Below are 27173 nucleotides of genomic sequence, written 5' to 3'. Positions count from 1 at the left end.
AGAAGAAGCCCCGCTCGCTGTCGGAACCATCCGGAACAACAGCGGCGGCCCTAAATGTTTTTTTCGGGAGGGACGGCGAATAAAGAGAAGGACGAGGGCCGTGGCTCGGGGGCACCGAGGCGTCCCGCCATCATCCCGGCAGAGATCAGCAGACCCGCGGCCCTGCCAACCGAAGGGGCGGCCAGGTGACCAAAACAAGGTCAGCCTGAACAGGCCGATAAAGTGGGCGCAGGAAATTAGGAAAGGGAAGCCAAACGAGACCGGAGCCCAAAAGCGCGCTGGCAACGACGCAGCCGCAGGGTAGCGCACCGGCTAGGGACCTGGGCCTGTAACCTTAAGACTGGAAGCTCAATTCCAGGGGACGCTGCCAAAGTACCCCTGAGCAGGCTAATTAACCAGCTTTGCTTCAGTACATATAAATGGACGCCATGTAAAAATGCTAAAGTTGTGCAAAGTCACTCTGGGTAAGAGTGTCTGCTAAATGCCTGCAATGTAATACCTATGTCACAACTAGCTAGCTGCCACATCTGTAAATGTCCACAGGCTAAGACAGAAACTTAGAATGTGATCAATGCCTTCAAAACCTGGCATGCTGGGAACTGCGGTTTGAAGTTTGAATACATTTACAGGATTCTGACAGGCCGTTTCAGTTTTAGGCCATAAGCCTTGCCTTCACAAACTGTCACACTGGGAACTCTAGTATGACATTTGAACACATTGCAAGAATCTTAATGACTCAGATTGAATCTTGGGCTGTAAACCTCATCAAAATGTGTAAACGGTAACGGTAGTAATGAAGAAACAAAAATGTTTGCGCATTTTGGCAACAGAACCATGTTGGAAAGCAAGCTGAGTGACTAGGCAAAACAGCGAAACTTCCAAGATCATAAACTCACCCTAATAATGGCTAAAATCTTCCAGATCCCTACGGGGTAACCGACTGGGGCGTCGCCAGATCACAAAGGACGAGTCGGGACAAGACGACGCCGACTAGATGAGATGGGATCATAACCTTCCTGGGCAGGCAAAATTGAGTAATGTAATAGAACAGATATACATAGGACTGCTTAGCTAGCTAAGTGTTGATGTAACTAAGATACTGGAAACACAGGCGCAGTCTGCAATCGCTGACTGGGGGCAACTTAACGATTGTGGACCTGGGCAGAATGACTGAGGGCTGTTTACATAAGCTTACTTTGGCAATGCTGAATGGGCCAAAACACAAAACGCATTTTTAAAAGATAAGAATAAACAGCATTCATACTGTTCCCTCCACAAGCAATAGCATCCCCAATGAAGATGCTATCACCGTTATACTTTGTATAAATATAAACTTTATTTTCAGTGATATGAGTGCTGGGGGCCTGTGCCTCAGTAGAGCCTTAAGCAATGCCTCTAATGGAGGATATCACAAAATGGTTTCCTGATTAGTGGCCAGATTTATGCATGCATATGGTTCTGTATTCTGTAATTAAGTAGTTGAGAAAACAAAGTTGTATGAACCACCTCCCTCCCTGTCACACCGGTTTCCATAATAACAAAGCCGTACTTCCATTGCCAAACGTGCACCTATGTTTCTGATGACGTAGGCCGAGAAGTGGTCTATAACATATGCCTTTACAAACGGGCATGCTGGGAACTGTAGTTTAAAGCCTGACCACATTTTCAAGAGTGATTTCGTGCAAATACTGATGCGGCATATTCCCTGGACCAGTCAAGACTGACAACAAACTGTTGCCTAATGAGGCAGTCATACATCACAGATTGTTCAGAAATAGAAAAAAAAAATGTAACAGAATAAATCTGTGTGAATTCAAACTGCACTCGTATGTCTATACAGCTGCACGCCCAGCAGGATAGCTGCTGCAGAAACGCGTGAGGAGCTGGCACCCGGGTGTACGAGCGCGAGGTCGATCCTCGGCGTGGTTCGAGCGTGAGGACGATCCTCGGGGTGCGAGTGTCGCCCGTTGCCCGGGAGACTCGAGCGCTCGGGCCTGGGCGCGCTCCCCCCGCGTCCCGGGCCTCCGTAATCAGGCAAGCTGGGCGCGGGAGATGAGTCACGGCGCGCCTTCTGTCCGCGAAGCTCCTCCGCCAGCGCCCCCCCCCGCGTCCGCGACCAATCGCAGGCTTCCGCCCCGAATCGCGGGAGAGGAGCGCGGCGGCGCCGGCGCAAACAGGAGGACGGGAGAGGCCTGTTTCCTGTCCCTCCTGCCCCGAAAGGCCAAGAGGGCGGGGGGGGGGGGGTGGGGGGGGGGGGGGGGGGGGGTGGGGGGGGGGGGGGTGGTTCTGGCGCGGCCGGACCGGGGCGTCCCGCGGAGCTGGCGGGGACCGGGCCGGGGCCTCGGGCGGCGTCTCCGGCGGGACATCTGTTTTCACAGGTGCGCTCTGCGAATGTGATTAAAGCGGCAGGATAACGCAGGGACAGCGCAGACGCCATTGTTACACCCGGTTCCACAGAGCAGGCCAGGTGGGAGGCTATATTGAGCCGACGGTGGATTGTGTGTTTTTTTTTGTTTTTTGGCAGACAGAGAGGTAGAGAGGTTGTTTTTGAAGCGGGAGCTTGAAGTGAAGTGTTTTATGAAGTGGGGAAAAGGGTGGTATGTTTATTTTAAATAAACCTCATTAAAAAAACCCTGACTCCTCAAACACATCCATCAGCGATGTTTTCACGAGCGTTTTTTTCCCACACAAATGTACACGCAAGTTGCTAGCGATGAGTTTCGTTCGCGCAAATTGAGCGTCAAGGGACGTGACCCCCGTCCCCTCCAGAGGACATGACACAACCGTACGAGAAGCAGTCTCTTTTTTATCAAAACAATCCGACGCGGAGCCTCATGCAAAGGGCCTGTGGGCAAATTCCACAAAGACCGCTGCTCTCCGGCTTTTTACTCGCACACAGGAAATAAGTGGGCAGTGGATTTGGGCAGCAGAGCTACAGCTGGTACCCGTGTCTACAGTAAGCCCCGCTCCCATGGTAACAAGGACAGGCGGATTCTCCTGCTCTCTCTCACACACCGCTCCATGCTTTAACGCGAAGCGACAACTCGCCCAAATTAATTTGCGCGCCTAAAAAAAGAGAAGCGAGGGGGGGGGGGGGGGGGGGGGAAGAGAGCCTAAAATTAAACCTGAAGAAATGATTTGGAAAAAAAGGAAAAAAAGTTCACATTCTTCTCACATTTATTTCCTCAGCTAAGACTCCAGAGGTTTGATATTCAGATGCAATTTCCTGTGCTTCAATTGCAGCAAGGAATACTACAGGAAGAGAAGGTCTCCACGAAGAGAGAGAGAGAGAGAGAGAGAGCAAAAGAGACAGAGAGAAAAGAGAGAAGAGAGAGCGAAAGAGACAGAGAGAAAAGAGAGAGAGAGGGAGAGAGAGAAAGACCAGGCAGCCACATCAAAAAGAAAAGAAATGGGAGCCGCTTATAGAGAACGTTTCACAGAAAACAACAGCGAGACAGAATCAAAAGAAAACAGCCCAATGAATCTGTCGCTATGTTCTGGCAGCGACGGCCAGGCACGGCCAAGCTGGTCCGCTAAATCTGTCCAAAGTGTTTTTCGTTAAAAACCTTCCAAATCTGGTTAAAGCGCATATTCATTTTTTTTCCCCCCGCTAGTTCAAGCTGTTCCTGCGATGACAGATTACCAACTTTATGGCCACTTCAGCAAAAAAAAAAAAAAAACACAAAAAAAGAAGAGAAAAAAAAGACAAACATCAGTGTGGGGTGCCAGCGCAGCCTCGTTTGCGTAAAAACTGCAAGAGGAATTCCGTTCCGCGCTCCTGCTCCTGCTTCTGCTTCTGATTTCGGTCTCTCATGTGAGAATTACGAGCCTGGATTTATGGCGTCTGCCGATGTGTTTACACTGTGCATTCAGTCAACAAATCACTGCCTGGCCAAAAAAAAACAAAAAAAAAACAACATAAACAACATAAACAACATGAAATAGATGTTTCTTGGAAATGGCTGGTGGTTCGGGGAGCGGCCTCCTCAGAAAGCCTGATTATGGAGTCATTTTGGGGAATGAGAGAACGCGTTTTAACTTCCTTTCCTTGCCTAATTGGTTCCTTGTAATGACGGAGATTCGGTTGTCTTCGCAGGGAAGCTGTCGCTGTCGCTGAAACCGCGTTCGTAAACGTGAGAATGTCGAGCAAACAGCAACCGGTGCATTTTGTGAAAGTTCTGAAACATTGTTCTAACAGAAAATTAACAAACTTTACAAAGGTCCTCCCCATATGGAAAACTTTTGAATGAGTTCAGAAAACTAAACTGAAAAACAAATAGTGCATTTATTTTTTTCAGATTATTACTTTTTTCATAAGGAGCCAGTGTGTTGTTTATGGCGAGTCATAAGGATATAGCATGCTACTCATACCATAAGGATTGAGTAGAACAGCGGTCCTCTGCTCTGGTGGTAGCATCTGCTGGTTTTTGGGGCATTTCAGTCCTTAATCTCAGCCACTGATTGGCTGAAGCATCAACGCACCCCGTTCGCTTGACGGCTTGACATCAGGTCATGTGACAGAGGCAGGGACCCTCAGAGTGTTCAGGTCCAGGCCTGACGGAGTGCTGGACGTTCTCTAGTCCGTAGCTAAGTGGTGAGACGAGGCTGCATGGCCTCAGTCATCGTCAGTTTGTGTTCTTGTGTTCTCATGTTACAAGGCCTAAATTAGCTGCCGTTTCTAAGGAAAAACCACAAGAACCAGCAGCCACTGCAGCCGCCCAAGGCTAGACTTGCGCGCACTGGCACTGCGGTCATCCAGGACTGGAGTTCGAGAAGCCCTCACCACACAGAACAGTCTCCATTCCAAACCTCTACAGCCCCCTTCCATCTGAGCAGACCCAATCAGCAAGCACCATAATCCAGCAAGCGGCTTCACTTCCTTACCGTGCACATAATTACACACACACATGCAAGCCACCATTTACATACACGCTCACACACCCACAGGCAAGGCACTACATTTACACACACCCACTCACACAGCCATATGCAAAGCACTATTTACACACACACTCACACACCCACATGCAAGGCACTTTTTACACACGCTCGCAAACCCATATGCAAAGCACTATTTACACACACACTCACACACCCACATGCAAGGCACTTTTTACACACGCTCGCAAACCTATATGCAAAGCACTATTTACACACACGCTCACACGCTTGTGTGCGAGGAAACGGGAGTCAGTTTTCCCTCAGGTCAAAGCAGAAGCGCGGAACTGGCTCCGCCCCCCCAGAGCAAAAACCTTTGCGGGGTCGCGGGAATCTCTGGCGCGGCAGGGGGGGGGGGGGGGAAGAAGCCCGTCGCACCACACTTCCAGAGTCTGGGCTCGGCGCGAATAAAAAGCAGCGCAATCAGCGGCAGACAGCTTAAACAATGCACTTCAACTCCCGGCTGCATAATCAGGCCTGTCGCTAAGAAGCCGCTCCGCGAAATTATTCTTATTTTCCATCCCCCCCCCCCTCTCTTTTTTTTTTTCTTAAACGTTCTGACAGTACGTGACTAAAGTGGTTTCTTGGCTCGAGGTAAAGCTGTGTAAACGGCGCGCGAGCAGCAGCGGAGCTATTCAACGTCAGTTTTCGTCGCTGAAGATTAAATACCTCCTTTGTCACGGCGCGGAGCCGCTCTCTCTCACGGACCCCGGGCCGCGCGGAGGAACCCACCCGGGGGAGGGGGGCGGGGGGGGGGGGGGGAGGGCGGAGCGTGACGCGTTCACCGGGCGAACGATACCCCGCGCCGAACGCAGGCGGGCCGACTCTCCTGTTATTGCTTCTGCGGCAGGCAAATAGCAGGTCTTTATTCGCCGCCTCCTTACGCCGCGGTCGGCGAGGGTCTCCCGGCGGCTCCGGGCGAAAGACGGAATAAAAGAAACGGCTCGAGGTCGGGGGGGGAGCGCGGCGCTGGCATTTCTCAATCTCCCAGCATGCACGGCGGAGGCCAGCCCGGCCCGGCGGGTTTCTCCATCGGCGCAGGCGTTTAGACATCAGGACAAAAAGAGCGGCGGCGGCGGAGAGGGGGGCGGGGTCAGAAGCGCGCGCCTCCCCGGGAGCGGCGGGTCTTTGTCCGAGTCGGATTTCTCGGGACGGGGGTTTATTACGGACCCGAAATAAACATGTTGAGGGAAAGGTGACTCCGCCGGCGCCCGCCCGGTCCCGCTGAGTCGGGGAAATCGTTCCGTCCCGAGGCGGAAAAGGTCAAAGCGAAGGGTTTTTGTGCTTTGTGTTTCCCTTTCTCAGCCCGACGGGACAGAAACAAAGACACCGACAACAACAAAAAAAAACCCCCAAAAAAACTCCCAAACAAACCCGTCCGTCAAACTGCACACAGAACTCAGGTGTAGGGCGCACACTGCAGGGGGCACAGAGGCACAGACCATGAAAGAGAGGCGAGCAGGCTGGTTTAAGCATGAGACACCAGCGAGGAGATACGCACTCGATCCGCGCGCATTTCAAACGCCGCCTCCTGTCGGGGTGTTTTTCGGGGCGGAGACCGAGGCGGGACGGGGTGGCGGCGAGCCCGCCGCGGGCAGCGTTTTAACGGGCAGGGCGCCCGCGGGCACAGACTGCGGACCTGGCCTCTGCCCGCCTGCCTGGCCTGACCTTGGCGTCGCCGTCAGGAGAGAGGCAGGGGGTTGCGGGCGGGCGGGCAGGCGTGCTCGTGCCAAGGCTCGCCATGGCGACGGTGACCAGGAGACGTCCGTGGCGAGCGAGCGAAGGAACGAGCCCCCTCGCCGCACGTACCCCCCCCCCCCCCCCGCCGTGCCACACGCCCGCCATCCGCGAGATGAAACGAAATAAATAATTTGGAAATAGATTAATGACGGAGTGGATCAGAGCAAAGGAAACAAATCTGTACAGATAGCAGCACCTGGCAGAGTGCCACGCGCCCGCGACAGCTGGCAACGACATTCTCCACAGCGCCGACGACACAGAGCGGTCTGGAGCACCCTGCTGAGAGGGGGGGGGAGAGAGAGAGAGAGAGAGAGAGAGAGAGAGAGAGGGTAGAACAGGGGAAAGGGGGAGAGGGGGAGAGAGAGAGAGAGAGAGAGAGAGAGAGAGAGAGAGAGAGAGAGTGGGGGTTAGGGGGAGAGAGAGAGCAGGGGAAGGAGAGAGTGGGGGTAGAGCGAGGGGGAGAGAGACAGTTGGGGAAGGAGAGGGGGAGAGAGAGACAGCAGGGGAAGGAGAGAGAGGCAGAGAAAGAGCAGCAATGGAAAAAGAGAGTGGGGGAAGAGAGTGAGAGAGAGGGGGAGAAAGACAGAGGGAGAAGGGGGTGGGGAGAGACAGAGAAGGAAGAGGGTGAAACAAAGAGGAGAGTGCATGACACGGGCAGAGAGAGAGGGAAAGAGAAAAGAAGGATAAGAGGCAAAAAGGGGAGGGGAGAGGAAAAGATAGACGGACAGGAGATTGAGAGAAAGATTCTGGGGGAAGAGAGAAGGAAAATAAGGAGATAAGAAAGAGGATGAGAGTGAAGGGACAGATAATGAGAGAGAAAGAGAGAGGGATGGATCTGCCCCCCCCCCCTCGCCCCCCAGGTCATTAACGGCCCCGCGTGGCGGTTTGGGGCGCGGGGGGGGGGGGGGCCACGCCTAGCGGCAGAGGACGGACGCCGCGTCTGGAGGTGAGCGCACGGTCCGACGGCGAGATGAAGACTAACGGCCGCGCGGCGGAGGGATGAAGATGAATACGGGGGCCGTCGGCGGCGCGGGCCGGCGGGCCGAGGTCACCGCGGTTACGAACTCTCCCGAGGAGAGATGAAAGGAGTCCGAGCGCCGCCGCCGCCGCCGCCGCCGCCGCCGAGGTCAAGGGACCGGAGGAACCGGCGGCTGAGAGACCGCCCCTCTCTCTCACACCAAAGCCTCGTTAGCTGCGTTTCCACAGCGCTGGAAAGGGCGGGAGAGGCGCTAATGACAGGCCGGGTGCTAGCGGCGGAGAAGCTCTTGATCACAGTGCTGTGGCCACGCCTTCTCTGCACCTCAAACCCATGCTATTGGCCCTTCAAGTCCCCTTGGCGCTCATGAGACCAGCCAATGGCATGGTCATGCTGCAGGCCTGCAGCATTTTAGTTAGGCTTACAGCAGAGAGGGTAGGTGTAGGCCTGGTACGCTAGGCTAGGTGTAGGGCTGGTGCGCTAGGCTAGGTGTAGGGCTGGTACGCTAGGCTAGGTGTAGGCCTGGTACGCTTGGCTAGGTGTAGGCCTGGTACGCTTGGCTAAGTGTAGGCCTGGTACCTTAGGCTAGGTGTAGGCCTGGTACACTAAGCTAGGCTGAGGCCTGGTACGCTACGCTAGGTATAGGCCTGGAATACTAGGCTAGGCGTAAGCCTCGTATGCTAGGCTAGGCTGAGGCCTGGTACGCTAGGCTAAGCATAGGCCTGGTACGCCAGGTTAGTGCCGCTTCATAGAATCCACACCCCTAGCCTGCAGAATAGGGCACGTACAAGGCAGCACCGGTTCCCCCTCCTCAGCAGGTGCGAAGCGGGCAGGCAAGAGCCCGCCGCACCCGCTCGCGCTCGACCGCGGACTCCGGCGAGCGGCGGCGGCAGCAGGCGCTCTCCCCTATTAAACCGTGACCCAATTAATACCAGCTCCGCACCCCGGAGGCTGCAGACATGAAAGGACGCCGATGGACAGAGAGAGAGAGAGAGAGAGAGAAAATGAAAGGGGGGAAGAGACCAGGGAAAGAAGAAAAAAAAAAAAAACACTTCTGTCAGAGGATATCATAAAATTGACTTTTTTCTTTCTCTCTCCTTGTATGGGGGGGTGGGGGGGGGGGGAATGCAATTACCTGCGCGGGGCTATGACAGCCCAGCGCTCTCGGTCTCCCATGAAAGCGGAGAATAACAATGGCCGAAATACCTTCTGGCCGCTCCGCGCCGTCTCTCCAAAACTCTCTCGCGATGCGCGATTGTTCTCGGCACTTCTGAAGCGTCTCTCACAGGGACAAGATGGCATGGGGGGGTGTGTGGGGGGGGGATCCGACCCGTTCCCCTCTCTGAGGACAGCCGAAAAGGACTGCAGACACCAGCGGTTTTGCATCTCGTGTCCTGATTGCTGCTTGTTACAGACACCCCCACCCCCCCCCACCCCTCCCGCCACCCCCACCCCCCCCCACCCCTCCCGCCACCACCACCCCCATTACAGCCAATCCTCCCACTTCACGCTCTCTTTAAAGACCTCGCTTCTGTTAACGCTCTTAACTTCCGAACGGCTCGGTAATTATACGCGAACAAATCTTCTAAAAACCTCTTTCATTCATGTTATCGCAGAGAAGGGTGGGGGGGGGTGGGGGTGGGGGTACTCAACCTGGTTTTGATGGGCAGGTAATTATGTAGCTGCTCGCAATATCGCGCGGCGCACATGAAAGCTAACAAGCGTTTCCCGCTCGCCGTCCAAAGTGGTTTATTGCGTGGGCTCGGACGCCGTGGAAACGAACCCGCGAACACTTCAGGAGGCGGGCCCGGAAGCACAGGTGAAGTGCCGTGCTTAGCGAGCCCACGAGTGGAAAATTTCATTTTTCCGGCCCAAAATCTGGGAACATCCAGGGACATGACGAGTTGAGACAAATTTTCTGACACGTGTGTGTGTGTGTGTGTCTGTGTCTGTGTGACACAGGGAAACAGAACAGAGGTCTTGACAGACCAGGCTAGCAGGAAGTGGTGGGTGTCTCTGTAATTACTCACTGGCAAATAAGAGGCTCTTCTGGTCGTTTTCCCCGATGTCTCTCACCTCCTCCGGCATCTCATCTGTGGGCCTCAGAGCCAGGCACACCAAAGCCCCGCCCGGATCGGCATAAAGGCACAGAGACTGGGAGCGTGCACACAGAAACCTAGAGAGAGAGAGAGAGAGAGACTGAGAACACATATGGTCACTGCAATTATTAATAGTAATAATTATGAGAAGAAGAAGAAGAAGGAGAAAAAGAAGAACGCTTCACTCCAAGGTGCGCCGAAGTGTCGAACATTAAAAAAAACGAGGTGGAAGCTGAGGATTATTTTCAGAGAGTGACACGGTCGTGTCACACTGAGGCTTATTTGATCAGAGAGAGACCGAGGTCACACACTGAGGCCCATTTTCTCTCATTTTGGTAAGGGGGGGGGGGGGGGAGTTCATGCAGACTGAGCCCCCGAGAGCAGAGAACCAGGCTGCCGTTACCCACGGATACAGACGGAAACGGGGGGGGGGGGGGGGGGGGGGCAGGCCTGTGTTGCACATCTGGTTCTTTTCAGAATTCCTCGAATTCCTTGCTGGGCTGTTTCATATTACTCCCATGGTCTGAGCACCCCCTCCAATTCCCCCCCCCCCCCCCCAAAGAAAAACTTAAAACTACACCCTGAATACAATGCAGCCCTTCTTTTAGCCTGGTCTGAACGGAGGGTGTGGGGGAAAGAGAGCTTCCCAAGGCATTCTGCCCTTCCTGGTTCAGGTTCCCAAATGTGGGCAGTGTGTCCCTAGAGGGTACTTAAAATCAGCCCATCAGTCCGCTCCCCCCTGTGCCACCACGCCCCCCCCCCCCCTCGCTTCACGTGACATAACACACTACGGGCGTTATTAAGAGATTCCTGAAATCCCCCGAAAACTCCAGCTCAGTTGAAGAGAGACAGACTCTGAACTGGCGCTACCCCCACACCGCCCTTCCAAAAACTTCACACTGCCATGGGCCATAGAACACGGGACAGGGATCACATCCCCCCACCCTCCCCCTGCCCCTATTTCACGCAGTTATGAAGCCCCGGATCTGCACGTTCAAACCTAATCTCAGCCTGCGACGCCCCCTAGTGAGCTGGAGTATGGGTGAGCCTTTCCATTCTTTACTGGTCCAGAAAGTTCCAACAAGACGTGACGAGAGGCAAACCATTTCACCTAAATATCTGGTGAGCTAATCATAATGCCAAGTGGCACTTTGATAAGGTGTGAGTGACAGACGATTCATTAAATGAGTCATGGGCTCATAAAGCACAGCTAGACCTGATAAATGTCAGACTGACCCCTTATGGGTCACCAAAGAGTACACGAGAACTGCTCCACCAAGTTCAGCCGTACACCCACACAACAAGAACAGCAGAGATAACAGCAGCAGATCAACAGCAACGACAGAAGCGGCAGCAGTAGCAACAACAGGTACAAAAATGCATTCAAATATCTGACAAGGAACATTCCAGAAATGGCAGAAAAACAAAGCAGGATCTCACACTGTGGGATGGGACCTACTGCTGTGGTTGTGAGTGGATTTGGAGTGCGGCTTGAGATTTGGAATTGTGAATTGTGAAAAAATGTTCAGCAGTAAAATCATTTTCTAAACTGCCTTGACATGCAGCAGTAGTTTTAAAAATATATATCTGAAATCCATATTTGAACACGTTAAGCAAAATTTTAATAAGTAGGTCACAAAAACACATCTTCAATCACTAAGTGTGTGGTGGGCTTGGAAACCTGCGAAACTGCATTAGGGAAGCAGTAGTCTTATTTTACAGGCTTCAATATTCTCTCTACCCACAAACACAATTATGTTCTGCAAAACAATAAAAAAAAATTGTTTTCACGAAGAATAAAAACTAATAAGAAAGTAATCTTCTCTCATCACCGACAGCGCGCGCACAATCTTTGTCAACCGAGCCTACCTCTGGTGGCTCCCATTCAGAAAAATAATGGATGTTTCATTATTGAACAAATTCTCAGTCTCCACAAGAAAGTCATCTTTAAAAAAGTAATTTTTGTCCAGACGCGAAGCGCTCAGGTGTCAGTTGTCCCCCGAAGCAACGCGGCGCCTCATGTTTATTTCAAAAGCCGATGAAATTCGCACCCCGCTCGCCCGGCCCGAAGAGAGACTGAGACTGGAAAACGGCAGAGGACGCCTGCTGAGTCCATTCTGCGTTTGCCCGTACAACACCCCCCCCCCCCCCCAACGAAACGATCATGTGACCACCCTCGAACCCTGCGCTGATGTCTCCCTGGCGATCACCGCTGGGAGGCGATTCATCAGCGACTCCCCCCCCTGGGCAGAAAAGCCGCTGTTTTGTTCGCGGAAGTCAGAAACGAACTCGCAGAAGCGGATCCGCCCCGGTCCTCAAATAACCCCGGAGCTCATTCACCAATGAAATGGCGGGATTACGGAGTTATTAGGGACATGATGAGATAGCTGATCAGCCCGTTTGCCATCCTGTGCCTTATGGGGGTGGGGTGGGGGGGGGGGGCGAGGAGGCAACCAGTCTGACTTGAGGAAAATATGGTCTGGGATTTTCCAGAGCTACCAAGCAGAAAATTCTAAATCAAGTAGCGTGTGACAAACTGAATGGGAACACGCACGTGTTTAGCATCCCGGCTACGACACGATCCCTGCCCAAAACCCCACGGCCGTGACCGGGACAATCAAACAGGGCGGTCGGAATGACCTCAGCGTCCTGACAGACAGAGGATTTATGGGCAAATGTTAGCAACCACAGCACATTTAGTGAACTCCCTGGCATTGCACCAAAAAGACTCCAGCAATGACTTAAGAGAGCCAGGGTTAATTGCTAAGAGCTACCGATTACTGCCTGAGTTTGTTTATTTGTTTGCTTGTTTATTCATCAATCTACCCATCCACCTATCTATCTATCTATCGATCTACCTATCTATCAAAAAAATTTAATTCCTTCCTTCAAACGGTGAATTCTGCAGCCATTGGGTGTCACCAGCAGCTGTGCCGGCCAATCCCGCGGAGAGAACCCATGACATAACGAGCCAGCTCCATCCCACTTCCCGGCTTTTCCGGAGCGTTCCAGCGCTATCCCAGATGTTGTCCCAGGATAGCCTGAGCCTCGAACCCGGGGCCGCCCCGCTCACGGCCCGGACCGTTAGCACCGCCGCGGCGCCTCCCTCCCTGGCTCTCTCTCCCAGACGCGGGGGGGTCACGGGTGAGCGCAGCGGGAGGAGCCTCCGCTTCCTGTTCGGCTCAACAACTTCCTGCGACCGCCCCGGCGCGACAAACAGTTCCACTCGGCATTTTTTTTTTATTTTTTTTTTTTTTAACCGCCTGCCCTAGCCCTGATCCCATTCGCCAACGCGCTCCGTGCCTTATCTCCTGTAGTTTTTCCCCGAGACGCGAGTGTAAATGTTTCGCTGGTGAGCCGAGCCCGGGAGAGAGAGGCGGGCGGAAAGAAAAAAAAAAGCAAGCGAACCAGGCAATCTTCTTAAAACAGACTTTTCTTGTGCAGCGTCTGCCCTGTCAGTCAGGCAGATAGCGCGTGTTTAATGAGTTTAAGTGTCAGTGTAAAAGTACAAGTGCACTCATAATCCCGCTGGGAGTACAGCATGAGGAGGCTGCTCTGTCATTTCATCTATATTAATAAGGAGAATTCTCTGCTTTAAATGGTTTGTGTAAACGCTCGCTCGCTCTCCCCCTCTCCTCCTCTCGCTCCCTCGCTCTCTGCTGATACTTCTAATTTCATTTTTTCCAGCCAAAAAAACACCCAGTAACCGTGGGAGAGGGATATTCACTAAATGCACCAATGAATCTAGCAGAGATTTGGCACGTCACACTTAGGGTTGAGTGAGTGTGTGTATGACTGCACGTCCGCAGATGGGTTGCAAAAATGTGTGTATGTTTGTCGGCTTTTGGTGCATGTGCGCGCATGTATGCATTTCTGCATGTGTGTGTGCCTGTGTGTGTGTGTGTGTGTGTGTGCATGTGCCTGTGAGTGGGTATTTTTGTGTCTGCGCACGTGTAAGTGTCTGTGTGTGGCGGTGTTAGACACAAAAAGGCTGCAGTTGTAATCCAGAGTTAGTTTCTCTCGCTCTCTCCCTTTATAGAGAACACACTGCCCTTCAGCGAATGTTTCCCCAAACAATGTCCTAATAACTGCTGCGCCTCATTCAGCACATACAGATGGTCCATTAGAGGGACTGAGGGAGGGATCCATCCGTTCAGTATCTCCCCAAACCAAACACACACTCAAAACCACATACACACACAAACACACACATACACACACACAAACTGAAAAAGACATACACACACACTGAGCTGTCCCAGACAGCCAGGCAGTCCAGGTCCTCTTTATGACCATAGTGTCTGCGTTCCTCCAAAGATCTAACTAATGGTTAAGCTAGTCTATGCCGCGTGTGCTTCCCTGTGCTTGAATCGGGGGTTAGCATAGCAGCTAACCCACTCCATGCTGTGTGTGCTTCCCTGTGCTGGAATCAGGTGGTTAGCGTGGCAGCTAACCCACTCCACACTTTGTGTGCTTTCCAGTGCTGGAATCAGGGGGTTAGCGTAGCAGCTAACCCACTCCACAGTCCATGTGCTTCCCTGTGCTTTAATCAGGTGGTTAGCGTAGCGGCTAACCCACTCTGCAGTGCGTGTGCTTCCTTGTGCTTTAATCAGGGGATTAGCGTAGCGGGGAACCGGAGAGGTCTATGCGACGGCTTTGGGCGGTGCTGTGTGATACTCTGCAATCACGCTGGCGGCAGGTAATCAGCTTTAAGTGATGGTGCAACGGATGACCCAGAGCCTCAGGTAATCAGGGCTGTGTGTGTGCGCACACACAATACGCACACGCACAGGAACGCACACACGCCAGAAACGCTAATCGCAGTGACATCACAATAGTGTGTGTGCGTGCGTGTGTCTGTGTGTGTGCGCGTGCGCGTATGCTTCTTTGTGTGTGTGTGTGTGTTCTTGTGCACGTATGCTTCTTTGTGTGTGTGTGTGTGCTTGTGCGCGTATTCTTCTTTGTGTGTGTGTGTGTGTGTGTCTGTGTGTGTGCGTGTGTGCGTATTCTTCTTTGTGTGTGTGTGTGTGTGTGTGTGTGTGTAAAAAAGTGTCTCAGAGAAGGAGTGCAGACACGGGGTCAGTTTTTGTCTTTCATCTGTAATGTATCAGGTCAGCACGCCGACAGGGGAAACTGATCCTAAATCAGCGCTTCCACTCTTCCTGAATTTTGGCACCGGGAGCAGCGAGCAGTGGTCTGTGATGGGCCCGCAGGATGAACACATCAGCCCACAGTTTACAACATCACAGCTGTGCAGCGGAGCTCGCTTTGCCAAGGGTGTCTCCCAGCATCTCAGCGCAGCCGCACAGCCGAACGCTGATGCACCTCTCGTTCTCTTTTTTTCCAATAATGTACGCTGCTTCTCTTTGCATCTCTTCTTGTTTTTCTTACTGCGCAAAAGTCCCTAGCCGTGGAGACGCGCTGCGCCATCCATCTGTGAAAGCGTGAATCATCCAGAGCAAGAGAGCTCCGGAACGTTCCGGGGTGGAGCACCGCAGACGTGAGGCCGGGCCGCTAGGAGCGCAAACGGCGCCCGTCCCGCCGCGTCCGCGTTTCCCCCGCGCGCGCACCTCCTTCCGCACTTCCTTCCTCTGCGCGTCCGTGTTTCCGTGGCGATTTCGGGTCGACGCGACACCCCGGAGAGCAGCGGAACCGACCCGTTTACGGTGCGCAGCGTTGGGGGGGGGGCGGGGGGTGGGGTGGCAGTAACGCCGGCAAACCGAGCGTGGGGGTGGGGGTTCCTCCGGCACAGCGGCGGGGAGCCCTTTGCATTTAGACGCCGTTTCGCGGCGGACGAGCCCTCGTCTGTCGACGGAGGCGCGGGAAGGGGGCGGGGCTCCGGGTCGGCCCATACGGGTCGCCGGTGGGGGGGGGGGGCTGGAGCCGGAGCCGGGGGTGGGCCCGAGCAGCTTGGAAACTCGCAGGGGGTGATGGGACAGCAGTGGAGTGAAGGGGAGGACTCGGTGGGGGTGTGGGGAGGAGGGGCGTCTGTGCCACAGTGGCTCTCCAAGGAGCCTGGCGCTTCATCAAACCCAGCCAAAATGTGCAAATGAAAAACACCCCCCCCCCCCCCATACCAAACCGCCACCCCACCACCCGCCAACTCACAGCTCAACACTCTCTCCCTGTTTCTCGCTCCCCCTCTCTCCCTTTTCATCCCTCTCTCCCTCCGCTCCCTTTTCATCTCTCTCTCTCCCTCTTTCTCAGAATGTGCGGTCCGAATCGGAGCGTGCACTGCCCTACAGGCACAGAAGTATTTCTGACTGCTTGACAAGGCTGAAAATGTATTATGCTAATGCTCCGTACACAAGCCGCCATTATGACACATTACTGATATTCGGGGAGTTAAATATACGCGCAGAACCCCGGAGGAAAGCGCAGAGCCGCTGAATGTATTCAGAGCCACCTTTTGTGCTTTCCTTTACTTTCTAAAAAATAATATTTAATATTTGTTAATGTTCTTGAAAATCGCACAAAACAACTATATATTCATAAATAAATGTTAATTTTGGGTTTTTTTTAAACTGCAAGGGCGTACTGTATTGGGGAATTTTGAGGAAGAGATCAGATTCATTTATGACATTTAAAAAAACCTATCCTCTCTTTTCATTCGCAATCTGTCCACACATATGTAAAATAAAATAAGTTAAAATCAGTGGGGAACAGGAATGAATTATTTTCAGGAATTGCCAGTTCCTAAAAAATGCATATTTATGTTGTGATTTGATTAACATACAGCGTGCGATGCGGAATGGCTTTTGAAGTCTGGCGGGGTAATTCTGCGATTAACCTGAACGAACTTCAATAGCGTGTCAAACCACCCAGGGAAACCCTCCAGACGTCGCCAGTGTTCTTTCGAAATTGACTTCAAATTCACTTTCAGTTGCTCGCTCTCGTAGCGACTCACTATCCGAAAAAAAAAAGATACGTATTTTTTACTTCTCCTCAAATTTACTTTCATCTCCAAAACGCACCTTCATAATTCAGCAATTACGACCTTTCTTCCCCTTCAGACTTTGTTCTTTGGCGTGGAGAGTACAGGAGGTATGCGAGCGATAGGACGCGCGGCAGGGTCGGTTCCGTAGCGCGGCGGATTGTCTGTTGTCAGGGAAATGTCAAACGTAATGGTGTCAGATTCCTCCGGGTGGTTTCCGGTCTCCTCGGGGACGAGGGGGGGGTCGGAGTCGGTGAGGTCTCCCGACTCCTCGCTTCAGGAGACGCGCGCGCGCCAGTCGACAAACAAACCCAGGGGGAAAAGCTCCTTTCGCGACGACTCGCAGAGCGTACCTCACCGCACGGTGCACAAGAACATTAACGCTCTGCAGAAAACACAGAGAGAAGACACAGGTTCACCAACATAATGCACGGCCTAATCACTTGTATTTCTCCCTGGATTTGAGGTTCATATCGCTTGGTTACTCAGCCTGTGTATAGTAAGATTGCAGGCTAAAAGACACATAGGACTGCTTATCTGCACATAAGACCTGCAGTCTCACGTCCAATCACACGACTGAATAAAATCTCAGTCTTTGAGGTGGCAGTGTAGTATAATGGGCTTGTAACCAGAAGGTTGCAGGTTTCGATTCCCAGGTGGGAGACAGCTTTTGCACCCTTGAGCAAAGCACTTTGCTGCTCCAGTACATATCCAACGAGATAAATAGATAAAAGAAATGCAAATTCAGTGCATGTCACTTTGGATAACAGCGCCTTTTAATGCCAGTGATGTAATGAAATGTAATATGTCTGCAAGCACACATTTGGGAGAGCGTACCATCTAGGACTTGCAGGAGAGGGACAGGCTAACTTGCGTGATCGGGCCATTCCAAATTAGGAGAAAGGGAAACGGAGAAGAAGAAGAAAAAAATGAGGCTGGAAAAAAAAGTAGGTTAATTTCTTGGCTGTTTTCATTGTGGGGACCGGATTGTGCCAGATTTTATTTCTGGGTGCCATTTGAGCCTGGAGGACTGTACGAAAGCAGGACTGAGAAACAGCGATTTCCAGCGTGAGGCTCGATGGAGGCTGATACGCATCTGACAGCACTGAGTCTGGGAGTTCAGCTCCTGGTGCTGAGCGTACCAGACGGTTCTGTGGGAATTTCGCGGGAGCAAAGTAAACAGGCCCCGCCCACAAGCCGACGAATTCCCAGCAATGTAACAAGACCCGCAGCTGCAAGAGCAGGGGGAGGGGGGTGGGGGGTGGGGGGTAGGTATGAGGCTGTGGTAGCAGGAAGAAAAATTAAATCTGTAGAGCGGAGTGTTCCCGTGAGAGGGGGGGGACCCCCTCCTCCCACTCTACACCCCACCCCCCCTTCCCAATCTCCTCTCACTACCCAGAAGCTCTACTGTCCCTGGGTGGCTGGGTGGGTGGGTGGGACAATCCTGTCTAAACTACCCCCCTCCCTCCCCCCCAACTCATAAGCACCAAGAGGAAGCAGGATTTCAGCTGATCCATGTTCTAACTGCGTTAATGCCTCTGGGGTTGTGGAATTCGGAATTGGGTTGTGTGGGGGAGGAGCCGTGGCATAAATAAATAAATAAATTAATGAAAATGAAAACGCGTTCGCGTTCGCCGGCGCGCCCGGGCGTGCGGGGGGGATTAGGGCGGGCCGCGCGCGGGTGGGCGGGGGGATTAGGGAGCGTTCCCACGGCGAGAGGGCCGGCCTTCGCTCGCCGTCTGCCTAATACCGCCGCAGCTGAGTCCACCCGGGCAGGGGGGCGGGGGGGCGAGGGGGGGCACTATCCGCTCCAGGTGGACTCCCCTCCCCTTCCGGAAAAGCAGCCGAAGATGATCTCCACGATGCCAACAGCTATGCAGGCTCTGGACCGCGGACACCAAATAAATAATAAAAAACACAAACAATAGAAGAAGAAAGAAGTGCCGAGTCGCTCCGATAGTTCAGCGCGACTGAAGGCGAGGTCACGCTCAGTGCAGGGCGCTATAAATACCGAACATACCGAACGTAACAACGCGCCGCGGGGGATCTGGAAACCGCGCGTCTGTGTTTACATTCCGACCGTTCGCCCGGCGCTTCCCGCCGAAGGCTAGCGTTAGCGTCACAGAGCGCGCGGACACGCCGCTTCACAAGGGCGACGTCGTCAGCCGCCCGGAGCTCCAGCGCAAACGCGATCCGCGCGGAGGGCTCGGCCTTCAGCTGGGCGTAGCCAATCGCACGTTTCGCACTCGTGCTTCGTACTCGCATGCAGTCGTACGCACGGCGCACCGATCTCCCTTAAACTAAGACACAAAGGCAGGTGTGGTGTGACCTCATCCTGAACAGCGGTGCGGAACCAATGTTTTATGATGCTTCATAGGTGACCGGTTCCAGAACTTTCCATGCTCACGGTCCATTACAGAAAACACTTTCTGAGCCCCTTATTAAAGCACGGCCTGATGAGCAATTAGTTAAACAGCAATTAAAATGTTATTTTTTAATACATATATTAGTAAAAAACTAAAAAGATAAAAATCTGCAAAAACACCATGACTAGTATAATCCATGTACTGTGTTCAGGGTTTAGCCTGACTAGCGTCAACGTCAGTGGAAAGCGAATTTCGTACAGATAATTACTACCCGTCGTTAACCCCAACCCCAACCCTTCCCCTAACCCCAGCGGTGGGTCCTGAGCCCTGGGAAGCCCCCGCCGTAGGTTCTCTCAAACGGCGGCCCTCGCGGGGGTCCCGGCCCGCACGCGCGTCGCCGTGGTTACCGCCCGCCCGCCCGCAGCGTCGGCGCTGGGTGTTAGCGCGGCTCTCGCGCTTAATATCGACGCGTAATCCATTACCCCTCCCGCCGGAGCGCGCGGGGCGGGCGGGGGGCGGGGCGGCTCCGCGGGTCTATCGAACGCTCTCGCGCCGGAAAAAAAACCCCCACCTGCCGCTCGCGCTGAGGGAAAAAAACACAAAAAAACGCTTCACAGCGGAGCGGGGGAAACGCACGCCAGGTGAGGGGGAAAGGAAATAACGATGGAGAAATGAAGAATTATGCCGCCGCGGGAGTGATGAAAGGCGGTGTTTATGATTGGCTGCCGTCGCTTTAAAGTCACGCCGCCCCCGCAGATCGATGGAGCAGAGAGATACGCTGAGAGCGAAGGGACTTCACCGAGGGAAGGAGAGAGAGACACTTTGTCCCAGTCCTGCCATATGACACAACTGCTTATCCTTTCCTGCTTTGGGACCAGTACAGCCCACTCCACCCACGCTCTCTACATCACATTGCATTACAGGCATTTAGCCTAGTCTTATTCAGAGCGACTTAACTTTTACACAGCATTTACATTGCATAAATTTATACAGCTGGATATATACTGATACACTATATATACTGGTTAAGTACCTTGCTCAAGGGTACAGTGGCAGTGTCCTACCAGGGAATCGAACCAGTGACCTTAGGTTATAAGACTAGTTCCTTACCCATTACACAACCTACTCCATCCAAGCCTGCTCTCTACATTACACTACAGGTATTTAGCTCAATCTTGTCCAGAGCAACCAACACAGCTTCTTCACATTTTTACATAAGAAATACAGGTAACCTTATCCTTACAGGTGCTTAACTTGAATTTACTGAAGCAGTTAAGGACCTTTAAAGGTAAGTATACGGCAGTGGCCTACCTGGGAATCGAACCTGCAACCTTTACGTTGCAAGCCCAGTTCTCGAATCTTTTCTACACTTTCTCGCTTCTTTCCGAGGAGAGAGAGAGCTGACTGCAGGCTTACCAGGGCTCTGCTCCAGCAGTCGGAAGATCGACCCAAAATGACAAACCAAAAAAAAAAAACCACACAGTGTTATAAAACCTGTTGCATCTTCTCAGAATGTATTGGGGGTGTTTTCACACTTGTTTCCTTTCAGCATCTCAAGCGGAATCAGACTGATGACTCAGCATTTTTTTATGCATGTGTCAACATGCCAAACGAACTGAGGCCTTTCTGAAACGAGCCGAACGCAGACCACCTCAGGAGGCGGTTCTTCTTGGAGGTCTGCTTAATTTGTGCATTGCGAACACGAAGCGCCCCCAGTCCGCTTTTTCTCGCTCTGCACTTTAATACCTCGACGCTTGCCGCGCATTGATTCTACGCAGCTGCGGGGACTCTTGAGCGTACCTGGCTAAAAAGGAAACGGCAGAGCGGCTGCCGGCGGCGTTGGGGCGAATGTACCGTCTGAATAAATCTGCGCTCGTCTTCCGTCAGCTTCCTCTAAATGTAGCGCAAACCAAATGATAAACACATCTGCGGGGGCTATGTCGAAGAAAATTACCCATAATCAGGGGTTGACATAAGTGGTACACAAGTGCGCGTTAATGGAAAAAGATTTAAATGCGCGGCAATTTATGTCATAACGGTGAAAAAAAAAATGGCTGCCTATTTTTAGGCGCGCGTTCCGTCAGGACATAAAACTGGCATAAAGCTTGCCGTTAAAGCGTACTTATGTCTCCCCCTTCCCATGATCCAATGAGGCAGGCGGTGGGCTCGGAGTTCTGAAGGAGCTGTTTGTGCGCTCGAGTGGCCGGAGAGCTCATCAGCGCTCGAGTGGGCCAGAAAGAGAGCGGAGCCCTCTTCAAAGTCCACTTGCAACGTGAGCGCACAGAAAGGCTGAGTTCGTTTGCGGCCGATTCACTTTCAAAAGAACCGAATTTGGTTCATTTTTAAAGAACCGTATGTGAAAACAACCGAAGAGGCACGCCCGGGCATAGGGCTATGGCAACAGGCTGCTTCTGCGTCATAACAGGAACTGCCACCCCCCATCCACAGGATCCCTGAATAGTCAAGAAGCGGAGAAGACAAAAACGACCGCCGGAGTTGAGCATCTGCGGAGCACCGAGCATCTTTGGTGTGACCAACCACGAACTGAACAGGAAACCAGGCATGGCGGAAAGGGTAATTAAAAACCAACCAACCAGGCCATCCGGTCCAATCACACCGCAGACATTTTAAAAAATGCATCTGATCCGCTGCACGCTTTCTCAGCCGTTTACGAATTTTTATCCGCCGCCTGCTTTCAAAAAAGCAGCGGAATCCGGTGCTCAAACAGGTTCAGGCCTGCAGAGAGCGGCTCGCCTTTTATAATCTTCGCCGCATCGCCGCGGCGATGAAAATGATTGCACGCTGACAAGGCCACGGCCTCCGTCTGCGCTTCCCCAGGAAACGGGGGACGCGGAGAGGAAGTGTGGAGGTGACTTAATTAATCAAAGCGCAAGTTTGCTCTTAAATTATACAGAAGAGGGGGGAAAAAAAGTAAACGACATCTGATTACAATTCAAGGTTTTTGAGGTTTGTTTGAAGATTCATGATTCGGAGTTTGATCTCACGACCACACAGAAATGGCCTGGGGTGTGTGTGGGTGTGTGTGTATATGCGTATGCATGTGAATGCGCATGAGTGTGTATGTGCTGCATACGTGCTAATGTGTATGTGCAGGTTAGCACGTGATTGTGTGTGTGTGTGTGTGTGTGTGTGTGCGTGTGTGTGTACATACATGCGAATGTTTATGAGCAGAGGTGCGTGTGTCTGTTCTGTGTGTGTGTGCATACATGTGAATGTTTTTGAGCAGAGGTGCGTGTGTGTCTGTTCTTTGTGTGTGTGTCTGTGTATGTGTGTATGTGTGCGTGCATGCGTGTGTATGTGTGCGTATATGTGTGTGTGTGTGTGTACATGTTCCAGCGGTACAGCAGAGATCACACGGCGGTGGATGACCTCAGCGAGCCGAACAGAGACTGATTGGCGAGGGCAGCGTTTCACACGCCGCTGAACTCCGTCGCTCTAAAGCAGTGCCGCGCCGCGCCGCTCAGCCCCGGCCGTCCCCCCCGGCAACCCGCGAACCCGCTCCGCCGCCGGCCTGGGCTCGGCACCAACAGCCGCCATTTAGAGAGAGAAACGGAGGGTAAAGATCAATTGTTCATTTCAGCCAAAGGGGGGCGGGGGGGGGCATGGAAAGTTCAGGAGCGGCGGCGGGGGCTCTAAAGGACAGCCGGAGAGCCCGGCGCTCGCGGCTCATTTGGGAGCCGGCGGGCTTTTATTGATCGCAGGGATGCAGCGGCGGGGCGGCAATTCATCACGGGCCACTCAAGACCTCAGATTACTCCTCTGATAGTCCCCAACGCCGGGCGTCTGTGTGACCACATCCATTATCCCAAACAATGGGCCCCGGGGCCGGGGGCCGTGCGATAACCGGGCGCGGCGGGGGCGTGGGGGGACGGGGGGACGGGGGGGGGACGGGGGGGTTGGGGGGGCGCGTTCTGCGGGAGCGATGTCAGAGGTGCCAGTCGGAGTCCCGCAGCTGCAGGGGCCGAGAACGCTGAGCGCGGCTTTTGTGACGGCGGGGGCTCGGACGGGCCAGGTGAGGACAGGACAGCCTAACGAGCGCAGAGAAAACAGGGAGGGAGAGAAAGGGGGGGGGGGAGAGAGATGAGAGAGAAAAGGCGAGGGAGGGCAGAGAGAAAAGACGAGGTCAGAGAGAGAGAGGGAGAGACAGAAAAACTGAGGGCAGAGTATGAGGGAGAGAGAGAAACGCGGGGGCAGAGAGAGAGAGAGAGAGACATATATATGCATATTTTTACACATGTAGAGCATCTGCTAAATGACTGAACGTAAGTGTAAATGTATAGAGAGAAAGAGAGAAAGAGTGAGAGAGAGAAAGAGAGAGTGAGAGAGGGGGGGCAGAAAGAGATGCAGCTGGCCACAGAGGGAAAGAGAAGGGAGGTGAAGATCAGCCCCAGCAGTGCAGTTGTAAGTAATTGGAAGAAGGTGCTGATCTGGTCCCCTTGGTCAGGCTGAGCACCGCTCTGCTGACATCATCAAACCGGGACTATAACCAGCAACAGACAAGGGCTATCACCCAAACAACCCCAACAGCCCTGATGCTGTCTCTTGCTGTATCTCTCTCCCTCTTACGCCTTCTCTCTCTTTCTCTCTGCCACCTGTTCTCTACCTGAGAAACAGGGACCTCAGACTTAACGTCTCTCTCCTCTCTTCATTCTTCCTCTGTTATTCCTTCTTTCTCTTTTACTTTGACTCACTGAACAACTCCTGGAATGTTTAAAAAAAACATTTTTTTAAACCACCAAGGTCGACTGAAAGAATGAACGTTTTGTGCCAAAGAGCTGAACAATCCAGACGCGGTATAGTCAAACAGAAAATAATGACACCAGGCAGGACAAGCAACCAGGGCCAGAACCCGCATTCCACACTCGAACCTTCAGATTATTAGAGAAAGCAGACAGAGCTCAGCCTCTCTGTTCATCTCCCCGGCGCCTCGTTCCCCTTCCAAACCGGAGAGAGGAGAGATGCAATAATAGATAAGGGAAAATTAGAATGAAGAAGGGGGGGGGGGGAGGGGGAAGGAAAAAACAAAGTTATTTCACACGACCATGCCCCATTGATTTCCAATTCTGCTGGAAACATTTAATGAGCTTAAATGGAGAATCATTTGACAAAACACTGAGGGGGAGAAGAAGAAAACAGGAGTGTTTTTCCTGCGAGCGGGTTCTTCCTTCGGTAGCTGACGCGTCGGGGGGGGGGGGGGGGGGCGTTTTTGGGTTAACGCGGGACCCGTAACGAGACCGCAGGCATCCTGTGCGGAGGGAGACAGGGGAAAGAAAAGCAAGGAGACCCCGTGATTTCGGGGCTGACGATGAGAAACAGGAACCCAGGCGGAGCCCAGAGGAGCCCCCCGGCTTTTAAACGGAGCCGAAATCTGGCGACCTTTGACCTTCGGGGTCGCGCCCCCCTTTTCCCTCTCCCCGAGTCACACGCTACCGCCTGGCAGGCAGAGCTCATGAGATATCTGACACACAGACAGACAGACAGACAAACAGACGGCTTCGTTCTTTCAGCCACACGCTATTAATAGAGCGTTTGATAAAACGATCGCAAACGTCACGGCAGTTCATACCACACAGGAAACGACTTTCTGGCACAGGCACCGAGATTTAAAAACAGTCAAAAATGTTGAGCAAACACAAAGCGGAACGCAGCAGCGGTTCCAGCCGCTCGGAAAGGCTTTTTCCGGGGGGCTGACGGAAGGTTCTCGGTTCGCACAGATCGCCGCCCCGAGACTCCCTCGCCCTCCCGGCGGGGGCGCGGGCTCTAAAACTGAGCCGTGTGCGAACGCCCGCGCGCCCCAAACAGGGAAACGAGACCCTGGGGAACGAGAGCAGGACATGCTGTGAATTCACAGAGAGGTCCCGCCGAGCTCTGCTTGTGTTTTAGGAGCTCATCAGGGAGGACGAGGGGAGGGGGGGGGGTGGGGGGGTAAGATATCTTTAATGTTTGTGAACGTGCTTACTATAAGGGGGGGAGGAGGGTGGGGTAAGATATCTTTTAATGTTTGTGAACTTGCTTGCTGTACTTTGGCAACACAACTTTATTTGTCCAGCTAATAAAAATCCATCTGAATTTGACAGAGAGGCTGAAACAGCAGAGGGGGCAAATAAATGAAAGCAAAAGAGAGCGAGGGAGAGATAGAGAGTCAGACAGAGACAGCGAGAGAGAGGCAAGAGAGACAGAGACAGATGAGAGAGAGAGAGAAACGGGAGGAGAAAGAGCGATAGTGAGAAAGAGAGAGAGACGAGAGAGGGGGAGACAGAGCGTGATTGAGAGATGGGAGCGATAGAGAGATTAGAGTAGGGAGAGGGCGAAAGGGGGGAGGGAGAGAGAGAGAGAGAGAGAGAGAGGGAGAGAGATGGAGGGGATATTAGTAGGCCAAAGGGCCAGGCCCAAGCAGAGGAGGACTCCCCAGTGTCCGGCTGAGAAGACAGGAGCAGGCCAGGAGTTAAACTCTCTCTCCTCCCCGCTCGCTCGCCCTTCCCGGAACACCTCTGTGCAGATGGATGTTTTGCAGTGTGGCGCTTTCTGGAGAAGTGATGTATGGCTTTCTGAGGCTTTGGGGTGGGGTGTGGGGGGGGGGGGGGGGGTTGGAGAGGGTTTACTTCAGGAACTGGATCTGGCAGGCAGGTCTGTAATCCCCTCTGATTAATTACTGAGCATGGAGAGAGGGAGAGAGAGAGAGAGAGAGAGAGGGACAGAGAAAGAAAGAGAATGAGAAACAGAGAGAGAGAGGGAAGGAGAGGGAGAGAGAGGGAGGAATGGAGAGTCTGTCATGCTGTGTCTGAATGAGCCCCCAAATGTGGAGAACGTCCCGGAAACTACCTGTCACAGCTCCCCCTCTCTCGCTCTCTCTCACATACGCACACATGCACACACACACACACACACGCACACGTGCACACACACAAACGCCTTCCTCCCCCCAAGATCCCGAGGCTCACACTCATTAAGCCTCTAGCCCTGCTGATCTGGGACCAGTTTCCGCCGTTTAGGCATTAGGGGATACAGAGCTAATCTGAGGCTCGATCGGCACGCCTTCTCTGAGGTGCTCTGGACAAGCAGACACTTGTGTTCCTAAAACAGCGTTGTAGGCCGTCTCTCTCCCCCTCCGGTCGTCTGTGGGTCTTTCCATCCGAAGCCGAGCGGCCGGAAAAACAAACAGACGGATGCCGGCCATTCCTCCGGGGATTTTTTTTTCCCTCTCTTTTTTTTCGTCTGCGGCGAAGGCTTTGTTTCGCCACGGCAGCGGAGGTCAGTCGCTCAGGCGACGGCCCGCCCGCGTTCCTCCGCCATTTCTGCCCCTCCAGCAGCCTGTCAGACGAGCGGCACCACCGCCACACCACAGCACCGCACAGGCAGACAGACAGACAGACAGACGGACTTCTCTTTCACCACAATGACACTATCCTAAGCACATGGAAACAGGGGAAAAACACACTACTACACACTCAGCGGTACCGAAACAACACCTTTCAGCCATTTTAATTCCATTTCAACCTCATCACTTTTCAGCAAAGAGCTGATCTAATTAAAGCTACTTCTAAAACGCTCCCAGAGTGGAGGCTGTGTTTTGGAATGGAATGTAGGGTTGCCAGTGGAAGCGGTGTCTTAGGCCGGAAACGCGCCCTGCGTACGTGCGCGAACGCAGACGCCCAGAGCGACGCTACAGGCGATTTCGCGCACGGCTGCGTTCCGAAACGTGTCACCTGGAATCCTCGACGCGCCGCGAGCGTGAATTTTAGCGCCAAGCGTCGCAGCGAGGGGCGCTACAGCAGGCGACAGCGGGACGAAGCGGATCTTCTTCCACTTGTGCTCATCTTCCTCTCAGTCTTTCACAACCGCCCCGGATGGCCTCACTGAGGTGTCGGATTTATCAGCTCCACGGGGACATAAGAACGCGCGTTGAGTACGCACAACCAGGACGTGCGCTTGCAGCGCGTTGGCGCAGTGCCTCATTTGCGTTGGCGTACTTATGGAGGGTATGTTTCCGGCCTTAAAAGGTGCGTGTGGAACCAAGCCAGCCGGAAAGAGCGGAGAGAATGCAGCCACTGTAAGGAGCAGCCTGTTCGGCCAGCGGAAACGCGTTTGCGTTGGACTCA

General features: G+C 53.2%; 1 protein-coding gene across 2 annotated transcripts in view; it reads right to left on the bottom strand.

The window, feature by feature from the left end:
• LOC118232160 (plexin-B2-like) overlaps positions 1-27173 on the bottom strand; it is a 107902-nt gene that overhangs the window by 58694 nt on the left and 22035 nt on the right. For both annotated transcript variants that reach the window (XM_035426824.1, XM_035426825.1), the window contains exon 2: positions 9685-9830. In XM_035426824.1, coding sequence (XP_035282715.1) covers positions 9685-9742 — 58 coding nt within the window. In that variant the 5' untranslated portion in view covers positions 9743-9830. The remainder of the gene's footprint in view (positions 1-9684; positions 9831-27173) is intronic.

Source organism: Anguilla anguilla, chromosome 7, assembly GCF_013347855.1.
Source record: "Anguilla anguilla isolate fAngAng1 chromosome 7, fAngAng1.pri, whole genome shotgun sequence".
NCBI lineage: Eukaryota > Metazoa > Chordata > Actinopteri > Anguilliformes > Anguillidae > Anguilla > Anguilla anguilla.
This window is presented reverse-complemented; position numbering and strand designations above follow the sequence as displayed.